At 38.4% G+C, this 21,325-nt stretch overlaps 1 protein-coding gene across 2 annotated transcripts in view; it reads right to left on the bottom strand.

The window, feature by feature from the left end:
* Positions 1-6,985: 6,985 nt before the first annotated feature.
* The window catches only part of atf7ip (activating transcription factor 7 interacting protein), a 180,254-nt gene continuing 165,914 nt past the window's right edge, over positions 6,986-21,325 (bottom strand). For both annotated transcript variants that reach the window (XM_028815380.2, XM_028815381.2), the window contains exons 11-15: positions 21,077-21,140; positions 19,847-20,056; positions 19,109-19,309; positions 9,822-9,904; positions 6,986-8,446 (exon numbers count right to left, since the gene is read on the bottom strand). In XM_028815380.2, coding sequence (XP_028671213.1) covers positions 8,030-8,446; positions 9,822-9,904; positions 19,109-19,309; positions 19,847-20,056; positions 21,077-21,140 — 975 coding nt within the window. In that variant the 3' untranslated portion in view covers positions 6,986-8,029. The remainder of the gene's footprint in view (positions 8,447-9,821; positions 9,905-19,108; positions 19,310-19,846; positions 20,057-21,076; positions 21,141-21,325) is intronic.

Raw genomic sequence — 21,325 nt, 5'->3', positions numbered from 1 at the left:
CGCGGATGCGAATCGCTGTATGCAGCGTGTATGGTCGTGCGTCGTAATCGAAAAGAACAGTCCACATGCAGCTCTCAGCCACGTTGACCTTTCATTATTCTTTTCGGTTCCGGCTGCTTTTCTATATATAATCCACCAAGTCGCCCGACTATGGGATACGAACGACAGAGGCTCTCAAGGCACTGCTTGCTCATGTGCCTGGACGCAACAACTCACCAAACACCGCCTCAGTCACTTTCGTCTCTGCTACCTCTCGGGCCCACTTCCCTGCCCCCTCTTCGGAGAGGCGGGGGGGCCGGGGCGGGGTGAGCATCCTTCCCCTCTCCCCCCGTTCCGCCCTCTGCGCCCGAGCGCCGTCCAGCCCCATCCCTGGCTCTGGGAGGTGGGGGTGCGGCCGCGGTCCTCCAGTTTTCAGTTACGGACATTTGTATGTTGCTCTCTCCAGAGTTCCATCTTTTCATTCACTTACAGTCATATCCTCAAACCCACCCCATTTGGACAACTGTGTCTTTCAGGAAGTGTTCACCCATCAATAAATAATTATGTGACGTATGCTACGCCGCGGGTAGGCTAGTTGGTTATATTCTGAATTAGATATATATAGAGGCACCAGAATCCTTTAAGTGCTTAGGGTCTCTAAAGGTCAATCGGGCCCTGAAGTGCTGGCTAGAATCTGTCAGAGTCCTGCTGAGAAGTCTTAAAAGAAATGGGGTGCTGCAGCTAAGAAATGATTCTTGAGAAAAGTTAACACTTTGGGGTTACTTGAGGAAAATGAGGGCATTTTGGGGGGCTAAATGAACAATCAATTACATGAATTTTCCCAGCTAGCATATCACCTTGTACTGTTCGAATGGACGACTTCTAAACCACCTAAACAGATGGGAAAGGATGTCCTGTTCTTGTTAAATATAAATATTAAAACCATGATATGTGGAATTGTTTTGAAATAATTGTTACAGTATTGGCGGGTTACTGATTCCTGCTTGATTCCTTTATTATAATGCAATACAGTATATCAAACCAATGTGTGAGATTTGTAAGCCAACATCACATGAAAGCTGATAAAGGGACTGAATGCTTTTGCAAGGCACTATAGAGTGATTTGACAATTTCCACCATCTGTCCGTTCTATGGTTGTACATAACTAACACCAATCCTCTCCTCACCAAGTCCTAAGCCACAAATACTGTAATAAAACAACACTACAGGTTATAATTTGTCCTTATTTGTGCCTCATTATCTCCAGAACCTCCTTCAACTTGGATGATGAAGCAGACTTTGATGTTTGTGAACATTCATTTAAGCAGAGTCTTCTATGAAACTCCTGCCCCAGCATCACAGTGGGCTACCAAGACTTTCCACGTCGTCAGTTCTTCTTTCTCAGCCATTCAGTTGTAAATTTGCTGTTGTGCTTATTAGCTTGTTAAGCCACAGGAGAAGACTTCATGGCCCGGAGGGCATATCAGACTTAAACAATAGCAGTTGCTGGATTTTGTTGTCTTGAGGATGACAGATTCAACGACTAGCAAGTGCAGGGGATGACAAAATACACAAGTCCGTGCAGACTTTTCAGCACACTTTCACATTTCTCAAATATCGTGAGACTGGTGAGTCCATCCAACATCATGGCCCTTTAGCTTTCATTTTACAAATCTGCAGTGTTATGACAAACACAAGACATCAGACGCCTCTTCTGTTTGCATGGTCCAAAGCACACGTCCTTGTTTGGGACCGAATCGACCCTTTTCAAAGTGAGCACTGGTTGGTTGTGAGCTCACACACACACACTCACACAAGCCCACCTTTATGACTTAAGAAAACAATCAAAGTGAGTCACAGACTGGTCTGACGAAGTCACTGGGGATATCAAACTAGATGGCTGCTGGTCAGAGGATTGAACTGCGACTGTGTAAATGAAGTCTGCAGCTAGAAAATGTGTGCCACTTGTCCAAATGTTAACTGTTGTACTGACGCTTTCTCTAGTTTTTCCAGACATGACAGAATGCATAACATCTGTAACTCTGCTGTGATCTCGTTTCTGCAGAGTACTGTGGCCGATTGTTGTGATTTATTGAGAATCAGATACAAGTTGTGCTGTCGTACACTTGTTGAGAGAAGGTGCTACCTTTGTATGGAAACTGCATTTGTTCAGCCATCTTGTGATGGTCGACTCATAAACTATAATGTTTAGGATGTGAACTGAGAGAGCCCTTTAGATCCCTAAATGCATCTTTTGGGTTCATTTGAGGCCTCTGTGTATTTGTATCCTTGGGTGAATTAGATCGGGGTACCCACTCCAGCAAACTCACTGCTCAACGTTGATAATGATTCAAACATCGTGCTGAGGCAACACAGGAGTTTGTCAAAGCTAGAAAATTCAGATGTGAGCGTCAGTGGGCTTTGCACTATTGGAACCAAGTTACTCAAACTATTGTATAACACTTCAGTAATTATTGACTGGTCTGATGCTAATCTTTCTGATCATAAAACAGGTCACTACGATAGCAAATGAGAAGAAGAATTCATAAGTAACTGCATAATTACAGTATTTGAGGGTTCCTCTAGAGTGTCTCTTTCTCTTGCACGATTTGGCTCAAAAACAAATCAACACATCGTCATCTCATGACAGACTTAAGTTTTGAGTTTGGTATTTTTTCTGTCCAGCTATTTTAGCTCTAGACCATCCTCAAGAAACGCGACACACACCCATCATCGAGATTTCAAGGTTTTTGGTATCCGGGAGACCCAAAAACGTCGAGATCCGTTGAAAACTGGAGATCGAAATTTTTGATGAATCTAAAGCTTTCGCTCCTCCTCCAATGATAGATTATGGTGGAGGAGGACGCAAAGTAAAAAAAAAAAAAAGGAAAATTCTTGAATGGCCAAACTGGTCACCCAATTTCAATTCAATCGAGCAGACCTTCCATATGATGAAGAGAAAACTTAAAGGGACAAACAAGTAGGAGCTGAAGATGGCTGAATGAGAGGCTTGGCACAGCATCACCATTGATGTCTATGAATCACAGACTTCCAGCAGGCATTGCATACAAGAGATATGCGACAAAGTCCTAAATATAACTGCTTTAATAGACCTGCCATTGCTGTGTCCCAAACATGGTGCCCTGCAATGGGAGGACCATGTAGATAAAAAGTGTTGTCACTTCTACGTGGTGTGACCAACATGAGTGGAAACCCCCTTAAAGAAAAGCCAACAATGTGCACGTTCATCAGGTCTCAATTTAATTTGTAATCTTAAACTGTAGAGCATAAGTGTAAATTGAAGAGAAATGGGTTTGTCCTAAACATTATGGAGGATACCAACATTACAGCTTCCTTTCAAACTAGGTGGGCACATCTCTTCTGTCTCTTTGGAGAAGGAAGCCCCCCCACTCTATATAGAGAGAAACATTCACAAACTTTTATAGGGCCTAAGATCCAATCTTCCAATCCAAGTTATATGCCAGTGACTGAGCCCGGTTTGGGAAGATGCCTCACTTCAAGACGAGAACTTTAGAGCCCAAAATGTTGGGCATAAAAGAGGAGTGCTTCTTTGTCTAGTTGCAGAGGACTCCAGAAAAAGCTCAACCGCAAGCTGAGGAAGGGGACACCAGATCTCTGCAGGGCCATCTTACCAGCGTTAAAATGGAACACTGGGAACTTTTTATAGAGCAAAAGCGATCCTCTTAAATAAAAGATACAGAAATAGAAGCTTTGAGCTGAGAAACATCGCTACTTTGTAGAGCATGTGAATAAGAGTTGGTGTAGAACAGTTTGTTGACATGTTCTTTGAGACGCTGTAATACCCAATTCTAAATCATTCGTCACATCTTTGAACGGTTTCAGACATGAGACCACAGTTGTATCTCTTTGTTGATGCGGCCAATCTTTGAATTGCTGTAACACGGAATCCAAAATATTGAAATTAGAGTTCCATCTTGTCTCCACAGACCTGTTCGAGTGACCCTGTAAGCCTACTTTGGGGTCGCAAAAATCACCCTTGACACCAGACTGTAGCTCTTATTAATAAAATGGATGCAAGCAGATATTAAAAGAGGTTTTCTCCAAGTTTTCGGTCCAAATATCAGTTGTGACAGCACACCTGTAATTATTGGTCTCTAGCATGACATACACAATATCCTTCTGTTTTTTGCTTTTCCTTCCATGTGCCGTGATAGTCATCAGATGGTACAGTATCTCTTTAAACTTCTGATTAGACATGGACCAGAACCCTAAGGAATGTTTCCAACATCTTATAGAATCCATATCACAAAGAACTGAGGCTGTTTTGAGGGCAAAAGTAGACCCTACCCACTATTAGTATAGTGGTCCTAATTTTCTTAGTGAGTGCATATCTTAAAATAATTTTCAGACTTGTGTCATTTGCTGCATGTCGATAATTCATTCACTGGTCCCAAATTTAAAAAAAAAAAAAGGAAATCTTCAAAAAGCATGCAGCAGACAAAGTTTGTTGATTTCATTTTGACTTCTTTCAAACCAAGCAACATTATGAACACAAGGTTTCTGACATCAGTAACATGGTAAAAAAAAAAAAAAAAAAAAAAAGACATGAGCAAGATTCAAGCAACTAAGAACATCTTTATGTATAGAAATACTTTGGAACGTAAAATTTACACTATCTTACTTTCCTCCGCCTGGCTAATATAGCACAGAGTTTAGAATGCTGGACTTTAAAGCCTTTTTTTTAGGGGCTTTTGCATATAACGTGAAGAACTTATTGTCATGTCCGTTTTTCCACATGAAACAACTTGGCCTCTCAAGCTGTTCAATTTTATTGAAATGTGGCACACTTATTCTTTAAAAAAAATTGTCGAGACAACTCAATTTTCATTTAGGTATTTTTGACAAGACTGTGCTGTACAGTTTTAATATTTCAAAAATCTCCATTTCAAAAGCATTAGCAAATTTGTGAACTCAAACTTAAAATGGAGAAACATTCTGTGCGACTTCAGCTCCAAGTTAACTGTGCAACAGTGTGGGTCGGCTCCACTCTACCAGGTGCCACCAGGAGCCTCTTGAACCCGCCACCACCACTGATAACATTTCTGAGGGATGAGCTCAGCAAATGAGGACACCACACGAAGCAAGGTGAATGTGCAAAGTGCTCAGTGCTTTTATTAAAAAAAGTGTCCAAAAAGTGCAGTGCTTCAAGGAAGTTCAGTAAATAAATAATCCAATTGAAAACAAAAGGTGAGGTGGAGGTTAAAATCATTCAAACAATCCGTTAAAAACGAGGTTAAAACCAGCTGGCAGAAAAGTGTCCTTCCTAAAATCCCAGTGCATTGTTCTTTTAATCAGCAGCTCCTCTGCTTATCCCACACGGGCCTTGCAGCACAGGAGTCGCCTCAACAGGCACAGCTGACCTTCCCCAGGTCCGGGTCTCTGCTGTCACATGGCTACAGTAAGGCTCCTTCTCCGGACCTAGGCTTGGGTCCCCAACAGCCATGGTGCTCACATTAGCGCTCTCCTCCCAAGCCTCCTCGACCACCACTGCTGGTCTTCTGCAGTGAGCCGTTCATGCTTCTGGGCACACCTGCTCCCCAGACAGGTTCCTTCCACCTCCTGCCTTCACGCTCTTTCCCTTTAACCTCCATTCTCTTCTTCTTCTTGATTCTCCCGCATTCACACTTCCCTATTTATAATGGGGATGTAGCACCAATGCAGCAATCGGCAGCTCCCAGTGTCAATTAGGGTGGCGTCAAGTGCAGGACTGCATTGTGCATGGGAACTACTCTTGCCTTGCTATCATGTCCCCACCTGAAGATGATTATTTATTTAAAAGGTGCCAATCAGCCATGGACCTCACTTTACCACAAACTGTTTCAGTTTTTTGCCTTGAGTGTGGTTACACCAACTTGTATATTTTCCTCTTTTTTGCCTCTGAAAGATGACGATCTGTTTGCTGTCAGCAGCAACGCAAGTTAACGAAAAGCCAGCAGTTTTCTTCTTTACTAATTTGTTTCAATAAATCCAGGGGTGTGGGGTTGAGTCCAAGTCTTTTCTTTCTCCAGTCTCATTTTGCTCAGTCTATTCTCTCATGTCATCCTCACAAAAATCCTTTAAATGCCCCAAACAGCAATTAACAAAGCATCATGTCAAGTTTAACGTCAGTAGGATCACAACTGGTCAAATGTCTTGAAGGTTTGACAGAACACAGATGACTGACAAAAATACCTGGTGAGGCAAAATAATTTTAAAAAATAAATAAAAATAGCATTCCATAGCACAAGACCTCTTAGGGTCGGTTTACGATTATATAGTATTGTTTACAGATATAAAGCAGCCTTGGGAAAATGGATGCACGATTCTATATACTGTATATATAAAAAATGATAACTTAAACAGTAGACAGGAACTATGAAGAACTTCCAAAAAAACTACCTCTTACTAAACAAAGCTAAACAATACTTTTTGTTTTAAACTTGAAAATTAGCCTCGTGAACATCTATGAGTAGCTAGAATAACTAGATTAGGGGTACTAAGTCTACATTATGTTACTAACTTTGACCTGCAAAAATAAAAGGACAACTGCCCAACTATTAAGTACTCCATGACAAATCCCCCTCTATCCAGTCTTCACTATTACTTAAATTTGCAACAAAAACAAAAATGATTCATTTGTGGTTTATTTCTTCAACTTTTAGTAGTGCCAGTAGTGCTATAGCAAACTCTTCGTAGAATGCACTTTTTGACTGATGGGGACACTAATGCTGCATCCTTTGACAACCCTAAAAGGTCAACCTGAAAATACTGTGACAATGAGCAGAATACGGTGTTAACACAACTGAAGTGCCAGGATTTTGTATTTCCTGTTGTTACAAAGACATCAAAGGTGAATATGAGCTATGATAATGCCTGAAATTTCAGCAATAAGCAGTTTTAAGAAATAATGTAGCCTGGCTATAAAAAAAAAAAAAAAAAGGAGAACTGCAAACTGTAAAAGATACACAGGAAAAAGGGAAAAACTATTTTTAGCTTGTTTATTGAAAGAAATGAAGAAAATTTAAAAAATAAAAAAGGAGAGGATTCCTAACTAAGGTCCATGAACATGTATTCCTCTGCTGTAAGCATATAACAACTTCAAGTTGTCTGGTTACCAGACATGTGTGAAGAAATTTATTTTTTTTTAAATAAACAACGTAGTGTACACCAGATTCACATCAATATTGTTTAGAACTCCATCAAGGGAAAACCACAACAAGAGAGGATTAAAGTTAGCCTTTTTTTCATTTTTTGCTTGGTAAACAAAGCAAACACCATGCAGGTAAAGAGGCTTTTCTCAGAAAACTTAACTTACTTCTTTCAATAAAAATATTAAGCTCTTTACTACTTACATATGCAGAATGACAATACAGCCAAAGCCCCCTTTGTACAGTATAAGCCAAAGTGCCAAACCTGGAATCACCACAACCAGATTCAGCAATTGGGATTAAAAAAAAAACCAAATGTTTAGAGTAAGAACCAAGTCGAATACTGACACAAGAGGCTCGAGTGATTCAGTAATACAAGTAACAGGGATGAGTAGATACCTAGATTATTTTTTCACCCAAAAATGTTTGACTGCCAACAAAAAATGAAATATTAAGGGAAATGCAGGTCTACGTTTTATTTGAGTTTTTCAGCTTTGTCAAAATTGACAGTCCAAATAAATCACAAATCACAACCTGTTAACACAGATGATTTTTTTCCCCCGGTGGCTCTGGCTGCAGGGAAAAATGTACATAAACTTTTGAGACACAAGGCTTCTTGGCATGAAGAATTTAACTCCCTTGACATAAGTAAAGGCCCTTGATGCCAAAGGAACAAAACACAGATTAAAATGTATCCCTTTAAGGAAATGTCTTTTTTTGAAGGCGTTAGAATATTGGCATGAGAGGTAAACTAATGAATCCCATAGTGAACTGTAAAATCCAACTGTCCTTTTGATACCTTTCTGACTATATTCTAGCTATTAATTCGTTCAATCAAGAAGGCTACAAAAGTATTTTGAAAGATATTTAGTTATCAAGTTCTAGCTGTTCTGGGTTGCAATGACATCTGTGGACTGTGGGTCACAGAATGGTCCAAATCTTCCATAAATATCCTTTGCTCTTACAGCAAAGTAGTACTTGCTTCCAGAAACAAACTGAGTTAGAGTGCAGGCCATTGGAAGAGGTAGGGCTTTCACTTCACCTATCTTCTTCCATTGAGAGGCTGAGCTGGCATTGGGGTCTTCATGATAAGCATACAGATGGTAACTGTCAACAGCTGCACATGTGCGATCAACTTCTGCAACACACCAAGACAGGACAATTCCATTCTGGCTCTGTACTCGTGCCAGTTTCAGCTGGGGTTTCTGAGGGGCAGAAGTACTGGCAGCTTCAGGTGGTAGTCTAGGGGGTACAGGAGCTTCTGGCAGTGGTGCAGGATGAACAGGGCGTGAAGTCTCCTGCAAAGTACAAAAAGAGAGAAATAAAGTTGTGAATTTTAGGTTTCAACCACTGAATGCCAACTAAGTAATGGAATAGTGGGGCAAAGCTTTTTAAACTAATGGATGGATGTGTTATTTTTGTACAATTGGAAGTGTATACAGGTGAAGGAACATTTTAACTTTCTCAAGACCACTGAATCAATTTCAGAGTTCCTGGAGGGCCAGAGCCCATCCAAAAAGTACTGGGTACAAGTCAAGAATCATCCCTGGACAGGACACCATTCCATTATTAGGCACACTCGCACACATACCTACAGGGAGGCCAACTTGCAGTTTCTAATTTACTTAAAATGAAGGCTTTTAAACTACAAGAGGACAGCTGGCATTCTTGAAGGAAAACATGCAAGATTCACATAAGCAGGCACAACATTTGAATTAAAAGTTAGAAATAAAGAGGCTTTAGGAAATAATCCAGTGTGGCTGGAAAAAAAGGCCTGAAGAAGAATGTATGAATGATCAAATTGAGATTAGTAAGAGAAGGAGACAGTTACTAGATTATTATTGTGCAGTAGGGGTAAAAATAGATGTTGGCAAGAACTCTTTTGAGTGCATGGCCTGACCGAAGCAGGGCATTTTCTTTACATAAATGATGTCCTGTTGTGACGGTTCTGCATGCAACAAAAGCAATTATTTATTTGTGGAAACTGTACGACGATGCTTGACAGAAACTGTAGCAAAGTTTGTTGAAACTTCAATACGGTTAATATTTTCTTGAAAAATATTCAAGTGCCACAACATGTAGTTGGAATTTTATTGAATGGAAAAGTTTAATTAGAAGCATGTGCATTTTCATTGAAGATGCACAGAATGAAAGCGGAGTGTGGAGAAACGTATTTTGGAAAGAAGGAAAATGGGCACAATTGGTCAAACCTGATTAACCTTGATAATGATTATTCATTCAATTGTCTTTCTTTATGTTCCCAAACTTCTTTAATTTATTAGTTCTACTAAAGGATTATGAGAGAGCAAAAAAACAACCAGTGTTTCTGGTTGCTTGGCAGCAACATACACTGAATGAGATGCCAGTAAATCACAGAACACATTCAAAGACAATCTGGTATACACTAATACTGGCCCCATTTACAGTCAACATTATCTGCATGTCTTTTGAGATTCTGGAGCAGACAGAAGTACACAGAATGCATGAAGTGACTAAAAGTAAAAAAAAGTTTACATTATGAGAATAGGTTATATTCTTCTTCCACATTTTGTACTTATTTAAAACTGTAGTAACTTCATACGTTTCATTTACTGTCAGAATGAATGATTAAAAAAAATAAAATGAAATTAAAATATTTTAAAATAAAAAATATTCTTAAAGATGAAAGTTTACCTGTCCAGCTCTGTGGTGTATGGTTAATTGTGGTCCATTTGCAGTATACGTGGTCATTTGGGTATTGGATCTTGTTGCGTTTGCTGTTATTCAAAAAGAAAAAAAGTGTTAACTGGAAAATTATTATACATATTATATTACGTTTCTAATTTTCTTAAAAATGAAGAATACAAATACATGATCATGTTTCTGTTTTAGGGGTTAAAAAAAGAAAACCAGAGTAAGTATGTTTTGTTAAAGAATATTTGTATGTCTTTTACTTCTGAAACCTCCTCTGGCACAAATAATATAGTCCATAACCCCTTTCTGTCATCTCACTATATAAAAGTGGTCGGGATTGTCCTTCTGTCCCGTGATGCGCAGTTGCCTTCTGCGCACGTCCGAAGCCGAATGCGCAGATGTCTTCTGCGCAGCTGCCCGAAAAACCTTACGAGACCGACATCGCGGCAGGCGGCGGATTTACGGCCGCGAAAATTCAAACAGAAAAGGCGACTTCGATTAAAGCTCTAGAGGCCTGAAAGGCGATTTCGACTACAGCTCGAGGCCTAATTACGCATTCATTCAATACACCTATATCAGGTTTGTGGTGCTTATACTTATTACTATTCCACTCGTGCCCGTTTCATCTTACGTTGTCGAAACGGGCTCTTTGTCTAGTGTTTAATAAAGTTGGTGACTATTGCTCTATGGAAATAATTTCTAGATGTTTAAGTGTGATATTGGTTATTTTTTTTCAACATGTCAGTAGTAAACAAGGTGGTAAAATTAATTAGGAATGGTAAAGGTGAGCTACAAAATACAGACAACTAAATAGGAAATGATTTGAGCTTGCACTTTACTGAAATTTATACATGCAAATAAGTCACTAACCTCCCAAAAGTAATGTGGACTACTAAAAGTACTTAGTGATTTGGAAATTGTAGAGGGAAAGGTGCTGCTTAAAAATAGGTTAAAATCTAATAAAATCACCATGACCAGGTAATGTGAATTTCCCATTGGGATTAATAAAGTATCTATCTATCTATCTATCTATCTATCTATCATATAGTGCCTTTCACATCTATCTATCTATCTATCTGTATAAACCGTTGACACATATTTTTCAAATATTTTTGCAAACTGGGGAAATTCCTAAAGACTGAATGTTAGCAAATATTATCGCACTGCATAAAACAGGGTGATTGGGCTGATCCAAGAGTCTATAAGCCAGTAAGTTTAACGTGCATCACAGGGAAATTAATGGAAACAATTAAAAAGAAATGAATAAGCAGCACACGTCACAAACATGTACAATTAGCATATAGACTGCATGGTTTCAGATGGGGATGGTAATGTTTCACTAATATGCTGGAATTCTAAGAAGAATCAAAAAGCATAAGATCAGAGAGGTGCATTTGTCATTATTTATCTTGATTTTCAGAAGAATTTTAGTAAGGAACCACAGGAAAGGTTAGTGATCAAACAAAAACAAGCGGGGATTTACATTAAGGAGTTATGTGCAAATGGGGTATATGTTGCCAACAACAGAGGAATTAAAATATTAAGTCAAGGGGAACTTTTTCAGAATTAGGTCATGTTAGAAGTGAGGTCTCTCAGGTCCCAGTACTGGGGCACTGCTCTTTTTAATAAACAAACAACAGGAAGTCTGAAACTTCAAAGTACCCCTTATGTGACTCATCATTATATACATCAAGACAGTGTACAGAAGCGATCAAAAAGACTAATAGGATGGTAGGTTATACAGTATATCACGATATGTGGAGCACAAGTTAATGGAGTTTGTTTATTTAGTGCCATCAGATCCACTTTTTACACATTTTATTAGAGTGCAGCTAAAATCATTATTTTTAAAAATATTTTGTATTTAAATTGCCCCCCCCCCCCACCCCAATCAAACAAAACTCAATATCCCAGAATGACAAAGCAAAAACAGTACATTACGTATTTCTGCAAATTTATTAAAAATAAAAAATTGAAATATCAAGTATTCACAACCTCTGCTAGGACACTTGAAATATGGCTCAGGAGTGTCCTATTCTATTGACCCTCACTGAAATGTTTATATACAGTACCTTGTTTGGAGTCCACATGTGGTCAATTTAATTCACATGCCTGTCTATACAACGTCCCACAGTTGACAATATATTTCAGAGGACAAACCAAGCAATGAGGTTAAAGGAACCTCATGAGGATCTAAGAAACTGGATTGTTTTAAAACACAAATCTGGGGAAGGCTACAAAAATGCAGAAGCATTCGAGGTTGCAAGAGCACAGTGGCCTCCATAAGTCCTAAATGGGATAAGGATGAAAGAGCTGGCTGGCTAAAATGGGCAATCAGGAGAGAAGGGATTTGGTAAAGGAGGTAATCTAAACCAAAAATGTCACACTGGCTGAGCTTCAGAGAATCTGTTTGGAGATGGGAGAAACGTCCAGATGAGCAACCACCACTGCAATACTCCACTAATCTAGGCTTTATGGCAAGAGTGGTCAGACAACACGCGATAGCCTGCCTGGACTCTGCAAAATTGCACCCGAATGATTTTCTGATTCTCTGGTCTAATATAACCAAGACTTAATTGGTTGGAGGAAACCAGCATGGTATAAGCAGCATCATGCTATGAGGTTGCTTTTCAGGGGCAGGAAATGGGAAACTAGTCAGGGTTCTCAATGGACCAAAGGACTGAGATATCCTTGATAAAAACCTACTCAAGCGCTCTCTGGAACTTTGGGCAATTGATCGGTTGGAAGGTGAACCTTTGGCCCAGTCTAAGTACAAAACAAAAGAATACAATGCAGAAGTGGCTTAGAGACAACTCTGTGAATGTTCTTGAGTGGCTCTGCCAAAGCTCAGATTAGAATCCAATTGAACATCTCTGGAGAGGATCAAATGGATTTTTACAGTATTTCATTTTTAATTTGTAAACATTCTGTATAAATTTCTAAAATAAAGTGTATTTAAATGATTTTAAAATAATGCTGAAAACACATGAAAATGTGTAAAAACTGAAGAGGTCTGAATACTTTCTAAATGCACTGCATAACGCGCTAGTGAGACCTCTCCAGGAGTACTGTGTACAGTTTGGTCTCTGAGTTACAAAATATGACATACAAGCGCTACAGAATGTCCAGAGGAAAGTGAACAGGCTGATTCTGGGACTAAGAGGTATGAGCTATGAAAAGACAGCAAAAAGAGTTAAACCTTTTCAAATTAAGAAAACCTAAAATCATGAAGTCACAAGTTATAAATTATGAAGGAATTAACACTGTGGATTCTAGCTGTTGACTTTAAAATATATTTTTCAACAACAACAACACATGAACACAGTTGAAAACTTTTTAACACTAGAATTACCAGAGTCTACGAAAAAACTCGTAGATCCGGCCCACCTTAAAACCGTTCTCACCTCTCTTTTGTCTTCTAAATGTGCCGATTAAGACAAGCAGCAAAAAGCCGGCTATTCCATCCCCCACCATCACAAAACGTTCACTAAGTTTTCCCAGCTCATGCCTTGTTTGATTATCTGGGAGTGACTGGAGTTTTAGAGTGGAAATAATAGATCGTTATTTGGAACACACGCATTTCATGTGTGTTCCGTTTCTACAGTAATCTGTGTAAACACATTATTAAAACAGAAACTTTTTCATATTTTAGTAATAAATGTTACAAAATGTAGGCATAAACTATAGAATGTGTGAAGCCTGACGGCCAACCATCAAATAAACACTTTCACAAAAGGTTCAATGCTGTAACAACACTTTCCGTGGCGTAACGCTGAGATTTGCAGACTCCAAGCACGGAAGCCCTGCCGCGCTGTAGAGACCCGAGTTCGATTCCCCGCTGCGGAGGAAGTGTTTTTTTTTCTTCTTTGCAGCCTCAAACGGGCATAAAATTTATAAATTGGTATGCACTGTAAATCGTTAAGTTTAAAATGTTGATTGCGGTTATTTCTGTTGATTAATTCATGCTTTTTTACTTAGAGTCAGAACAGGAGCTTATTCAGCTTCTGATCTGACTCTAAGTAACAGCGCCAGTATAAATCACACCCAATCCGACGCTGTTCGTTTTCAAATAATATTGCATTACTTCGACGATGTTTTCTGATTGGTACTATTCGCGTCATAAAATGATTTCTTCAAAACGTCACATATATTTGTTTTGACATAATGAATAGAGCTTCAAATTACAGGTGCTTATTCAGTGTAATAGGAACCATAGCACAGAGAGGTGTGTACACTGCAACACAAGTACACATGTCGTAAATGTAGGAAGGGCGCTCCTTGGGTGAGCTATAGCGCGTCTTTATGTGAAAACAGCAGTGTCAGATGGGGTAGGGAAGGATCCTGAACGTGACAGAGAAAAGTGAATAAAAAAAAAAAAAACAAAGCTAACTTTTACAAATTTCATAAATTACACCAGCTGTTACAGACTGAAATCAAATGTATCTTTTTATTCTAAAACAGTAAAAATAAGAGCAGTTCACTTCTCAAAAGGGAATCGAGCAGGATCGAACTCGTGACCTTTTGATTCCCAGTCAGCAACTGATACTGTTGCGCCACAGGGCCGTCGTAGTAAATGAATGTCAATGTCGCGCACTAAGGCGGCTTTTTTTTTCCTGCAGTTATATTTTTGAATAAAAGCGCACTTGTTCTGTTATATTTGTACCTTTCGTGAAAGTGTTTCTTTGATATTTGGACTTCAGACTTCATACATTATATAGTTTATGCCTACATTTTGTCATTTACTACTAGAATATGAAAAACGTTTGTTTTAAAAATGTGTTTACACAGATTACTGTAGAAAACGGAACACACATGAAATGCGTGTATTCCAAATAATGATCTATTATTTCCACTCTAAAACTCCACTTCACTCCCAGATAATCAATCAAGGCATGAGCTGGGAGAAGTTTGTGCACATTATAAGTCGGTGGGGGGATGGAATAGTCGGCTGTTTGCAGCTTGTCTTTATCTGCACATTTAGAGGACAAAGGACGCTGGCGGAAAGGTGCGATGGATCTACGAGTTTTTTCATAGGCTCTGGTAATTCTAGTGTTAAGGACAGAGTTTGCACAAACATCTGAATGTTTTTTTTTTTTCCACACAAAAGACCCATATGGAATAAATTACTAAGGAGTACTTTGGAGAATAGGCCTTTAGGGACCTTCAAATCACAAATGTTATTTAGGAAATTCTAGAAGAACAGGATTGGCAGGAGCTTGTTGGGCTGAATGGAATGTTAATATCACAATTGTTTTAGTGTTCTAACTAGGGGGCTCCGCCACCTGCTCGCTTCGCTTGCCAACCCCTGGTCTTGGGTAACCCAAAATAGATTTGAAAGAGATTATTGTTGGCGTCTGCACCTTTCGTACTTTCCCGCGCCTTCCGAACTATCTTTGTGGACCTGTGGGGCCTCCATAGCCTCTTCCGTTTGACTCTGGGGTGCAGTGCAGAATCCTCTTTTTTGCGTGGCTGTGTCGTTAGTCGTTAGCTATGGGCGCATTGTTGATTCATTTCTCATTCACAATAGCTGAGCTCTTTCATTTTTGGGCCGTGACTCCTTCGTTCGCGGTGGATAAGACTTCGCTTGCGGTTTATGAGACGCGCGCTGTGGGCGCCTGCGCAGTATGTCTCATGGTCCCATCGCCATGTACCTTCGTCCATATCCGGTTTATTCTCGGTTAGTAATATGTATATCTCAGCTTATGAGGATCACTAATCACCTGTCTGTTGGCTGAATGTTCACCACAGGGGTGAATTGGAAACCATTTACCACGTATGCCAAGGTGAAATTGGTAAGTCCAAAATGTTTGTCTGCATCAAGTGATATTTAATTTATCAATATTTCACCGGAGATTCTTGTTTCATTTCCTTAAAAGTCATCTGCTTTTAATTTAACTAAGAGAATAAAAGGCAATTGATTGACCTATTACTGTAATCTGTTTTAACCATTTCTGTATGAGTGCATGTGTGTATATATACATACATACATATACAGTCATATGAAAAAGTTTAGGAACCCCTCTTAATTCTTTGAATTTTCGTTTATCATTGGCTGAGCTTTCAAAGTAGCAACTTCCTTTTAATATATAACATGCCTTATGGAAACAGTAGTATTTCAGCAGTGACATTAAGTTTATTGGATGAACAGAAAATATGCAATATGCATCATAACAAAATTAGACAGGTGCATAAATTTGGGCACCCCAACAGAGATATTACATCAATACTTAGTTGAGCCTCCTTTTGCAAATCTAACAGCCTATAGACGCCTCCTATAGCCTCTGATGAGTGTCTGGATCCTGGATGGAGGTATTTTTGACCATTCCTCCATACAAAATCTCTCCAGTTTAGGTAAATGTGATGGTTGCTGAGCATGGACAGTCTGCTTCAAATCATCCCATAGATTTTTGATGATATTCAAGTCAAGGGACTGTGATGGCCATTCCAGAACATTGTACTTCTCCCTCTGCATGAATGCCTTTGTAGATTTCTAACTGTGTTTTGGGTCATTGTCTTGTTGGAATATCCAACCCCTGCGTAACTTCAACTTAATGTGACTGATGCTTGAACATTATCCTGAAGAATTTGTTGATAATGGGTTGAATTCATCTGACCCTTGACTTTAACAAGGGTCCCAGTCCCTGAACTAGCCACACAGCATGATGGAACCTCCACCAAATTTGACAGTAGGTAGTAGGTTTTTTTCTTGGGATGTGTTGTTGTTCTTCCGCCATGCAAAGCGGAAGATCCAAATAAGTCAATTTTTGTCTCATCAGTCCAAAGCACTTTGTTCCAAAAAAGGGCTTCTTTCTCATCGCCCTGCCATACAGATGTTCATTGTGCAAATTGCACTGAATTGTAGAACAATGTACAGATACACCATCTGCAGCAAGATGTTCTTGCAGGTCTTTGGAGGTGATCTGTGGGTTGTGTGTAACCATTCTCACAATCCTGCACATATGCCGCTCCAGTATTTTTCTTGGCCTGCCAGACCTGGGTTTAACAGCAACTGTGCCTGTGGCCTTCCATTTCCTGATTACATTCCTTACAGTTGAAACTGACAGTTTAAACCTCTGAGATAGCTTTCTGTAGCCTTCCCCTAAACCATGAGACTGAACAATCTTTGCTTTCAGATCTTTTGAGAGTTGCTTTGAGGATCCCATGCTGTCACTCTTCAGAGGAGAGTCAAAGGGAAGCACAACTTGCAATTGACCACCTTAAATATCTTTTCTCATGATATTACACACCTGTCTATGACGTTCAATGCTTAATGAGCTAATCCAACCAATTTGGTGTTGCAAGTAATCAGTATTGAGCAGTTATATGCATTCAAATCAGCAAAATTACAAGGGGACCCAAATTTTTGCACAACCAGTTTTTCACATTTGATTTAATTTCATACAACTAAATGCTGCTTCACTAAAAATCTTTGTTCGGAAAACACCCCAGTACTCAGATGTTCCTAGGAAATGAAAGACATGCCACTTATCTTTTTTGTTGGAAGTAGAATAAATTATTATGCAGGCTGAGAGGGGGTTCCCAAACTTTTTCATATGACTGTATACTTATATATATATTATATACATACATACACACACACACACATTAGTCCCCTTCACAATATAAAAAGTTTATAAAACTTCAGCTTTTTTTTTTTTTTTTTAATTACTTTCTCACACCAAAAAAATGAAAGATATCCCACCAATTTATTCTGAGAAACAAAATTCATAATTAAGAATTAATTTTAGCAAAACCACACATGCCACAATTTTGGTACCCCTGCATTTAATACATTTGAGTACTGAGAAAAGCGCTATATAAATGTAATGAATTATTATTATTGTTGTTGTTGTACAACCTCTCTTTTCCAATAAAACAGAATTTTTTACAGTTGGAGAATATAGAGTAGGGAATCTGAAATCATCCTACTTTAACACTAGAATCCATAAAGACTACGAAAAACCTCTTAACCCCGGGCTACCTTAAATTCCTTAGCACCTTTTGCACACGCGCACACACACACACATTCATACGTGAAAAATTCACTATTTGAAAACGCTATGCCATTTGAACATTTTTTTTCCATCTTGCCTATACTCTGCATTATGGTGCATGGTATTGAACATGCAGACAGGCCCCCACATCGTCAGCATCACACTGCTAGATCTAAACACTAGCATGGTGAATTGCTCACATACTAAAGTGACTATAGCTACAGATGGAAGTCCCATTTTACTTTACGGTGCCAAGCAGAGTTGTGCTGTGGTGCAGCAGTCTATTAGCCAGTGAAAGCTACGGCCCTGCTTTTGTCCAGTACTTTATGGTGCCAAGCAGAGTTGTGCTGCGGTGCAGCAGTCTATTACCAAGCGAAGGCGCTGTGTTACGCTGCCTTTGTCCAGTCTGATAGCAATCACAGGACACTGAATCTTTGATTGCCGGTACAACAAATACTTCTGAGCAGAATCAAGCACAGTACCAACTGTGGTCCTCGCTGCTCTTGTGAAAAGAATGGAGATAAACGGCATCAACTCAAGAGATGGAGAGGCAAGTTCATTACGAGTTTTTTTTGTAAGCTTCAATGATTTTAGTGATAAAGAATCTCTCCAGATTATCCAAGGTCCTAGGTTCTCTCCTGCACTGTCTTCTTTGGTGCAACCCACAGATTTCCAATGGGGTTTAGGTCTGGAGACTAACAACTAAGGCAGGAGCCTAATTTTGCTGCTTTAGTCACATTTTGTTTGATACAAATTCTATGGGTGCCAATAATTGTGGCACATGTAGTTTTTTATTTCTCAATAAAGAATTATTTTTTCTCACAATAAATTTACCTCAATAAAAGGTAGTATTCTTATATTTCAGACCAAGATCAAGGTAATTCATTAAAAACTAAAATTTATAACCCTTTGTTACTCATCTTTACCTGGAGTGCCATTAATTATGACCATATAAAATAATTAATCAAAAACTTATCAATAATTCTCTTCTGAATTTGTAAATCTGTGCAGCAACCTGAGGCTTTCTAGGGAGAGCAAAGTGCAGTGTAAAATTTAGCTGAGTTAAATGAAAATCTATTCAAACTGCATAAACAAGATGTTGGAAATAAATTATTGTTTAAAAAAAATAAGAATGTTACATGAAAAGTCTATGTAATTTTTGAAGACTTTGCTACAGTAATTAAATACATTCAAGATGAGCTATACTAATTAAATCTATCCAAGATTCATATGGTAGTTTATTAAAAGTTTCCTTCAGCATATGTTGTTATTTTTTCCAAATATAGGTCTAACCTGAAGTCTGAGGGCTGCCCTGCCGTGCAACAGTTGATGTCTGTTGAGAGGCAGCAACTCGGCTTGATCCTGGAGCAGTGGTGTACACCACTTGTGAGCTTACAGGTGTTCTTTGGACCTGGCTTTGAGTAGGAGTCCTGGTAGTCACAGCAACAGCTTGTTGAGGTGTGGTACGCTGCATGACATTCACTGTAGTCTGAGCTGCAAATTGTGAAATACTTTATTAATGATTATATGCAAATTAAAAAAATGTAAATAGACATACAAAATTGGAAAAATAAAAACATAACTCATTTTTAAGATATATGGTATCATTTACAATTAATAAACAGAAAGATCACCAGAGAGTATTTAAATATTTTACCAAACTTGGCTTTAACTCATAAAACGCAAAGGTAACGTATTGCAAATGGCACTATCACTCACACATTTAAACACCGTTTTAGGGTACTTATCTTTTCCTTACAGAGTATTTATCTTTCTGGACAGCAGCATTAAAACCAAGCTAAGGCATTTATTAGGTTTTAAAAATGAAGTGGTTATCCAAAAGCCCAGTTCTGTAATAGAAGTGCTTATTAATATACTCTTAAAATATGCACTTGGAATACGAGTCAGTAAAGTTTGTTCCTATAGCTGGATAATAAAGTGAACTTGCTGTCTGTTGTGTGGAACTAAGCACCTGACTTTGGATAGTACCAGGGGATTGCAGAATTGTGAAAAATATTTTATTGATCTTACTTGTGGGGAGCACGTGCATTGTTGTAGTCTGTAACACAGGAGTAGGTGGTGTTGTAACTGCAGGTGCAGTAGTAGGAGTGGTAGCCACTGTTGGCGTTGAGGGGGATGGATTAGGCAGTTGAGTAGACTGGACAGGTCGAGCTGATGGAGTGTGAACATTAGACTGGGCTGGTTGTGTGACTTGGACAGGAGCTCTCTTCACACCTGTAACTGTTATAGAAAAAGCAAGTTTAATTTATATATAGTAATTTTATATATAGTAATTCATACATAAAAAAAATACCAAGTCAAACAAACTGAATAGATTTGTGTGCCCGTTTACATATATTACAGATAAAACTATATGTTGATGATAGCTCCCTTTTTTTAATTACTAGGAGTTTTTTTCACACATTAATAAAAGTGCATTCTGGTTTCAAGTCTCTTTTGCTCAATTGATATGTTAAATAATGGCAGACAGAGTCTTACTATAAATAAATATGAATAACAGCTATGAATCAGACATCTATAAAACAAAGAAACCCTTCACATAGTTAGTATTAGGCACCAACATTTGTAAAGCCATTCTAACAGAGAGCCAACAGCACAAAGTTCACACCTATTCACAGATGTTGTGGAAAAATAAATACAGTTAAAACACAAACTGCTATATAAAAATTAATGCAACAAAGACCTCACAATGCCTATTTAAATTTAATACTGTAAACAATGCTCTCCATTAAACCGTTAGTAAGTCTGAACCTGAGTGCTTTTCTTAGTTTTCATTATGAAGGTGTCATATTGACACTTTTTTTTTTTTGCAAAGGTGTTACGAACTAACAAAGAAAAAAAAAGTATAATTGTTGTGAAAAAAAGTAGGGTAAGACAGTTCAGGTGAATCTCTCATCAAATGTGCGGCTAATTTTCCTCACAAAAAAATCAAATGAGCCAACTGCAGATTTTAAGGTTAAATCAATATCATGCAAGCTAAAAAGGATGTGGTTATGTTATAACTAAATGTTGATTTTAAAACAATTATCTGAAAGAAATCAAAATCAAACCTATCAAAACTGTAATATGTCTTTCTTGTCATCAACTGAAGCATATGAAAGTGTAATTATTTTTGATTTTGTGTTTGGAACTGAAAAACTACAACAACTAAACAAACATCTACAGAATTAAACTATTAAGTATAATGTGAAATCCATACAAAAAAAAATAAAAAAACTACAAAATGAAAAATAGTCTTACCTTGAACATCATCATCATCTTCTGTTAAGTCAATAACTGGACCATTGCCCACAACCCTTGTACCCTGAAACAAAAACATTAGATTTGTTGACTAAAATCACTTTCTACCAAGGCTAGGAACATCATCATCTTTGTGTAGAAATTACACCACTATGCTTCTTCAAGAACACATTGATTAGCAGGGCCAGGTTTACTTGAAACCGCATGGATTTAAATGCAATGCAACAAACAATTTAAATGCATCTTTGC

The sequence above is a fragment of the Erpetoichthys calabaricus genome, chromosome 12 (genome assembly GCF_900747795.2).
Source record: "Erpetoichthys calabaricus chromosome 12, fErpCal1.3, whole genome shotgun sequence".
Lineage (NCBI taxonomy): Eukaryota > Metazoa > Chordata > Cladistia > Polypteriformes > Polypteridae > Erpetoichthys > Erpetoichthys calabaricus.
Note: the sequence above shows the minus strand (reverse complement) of the source record. Positions and strands in the feature narration are given on the sequence as shown.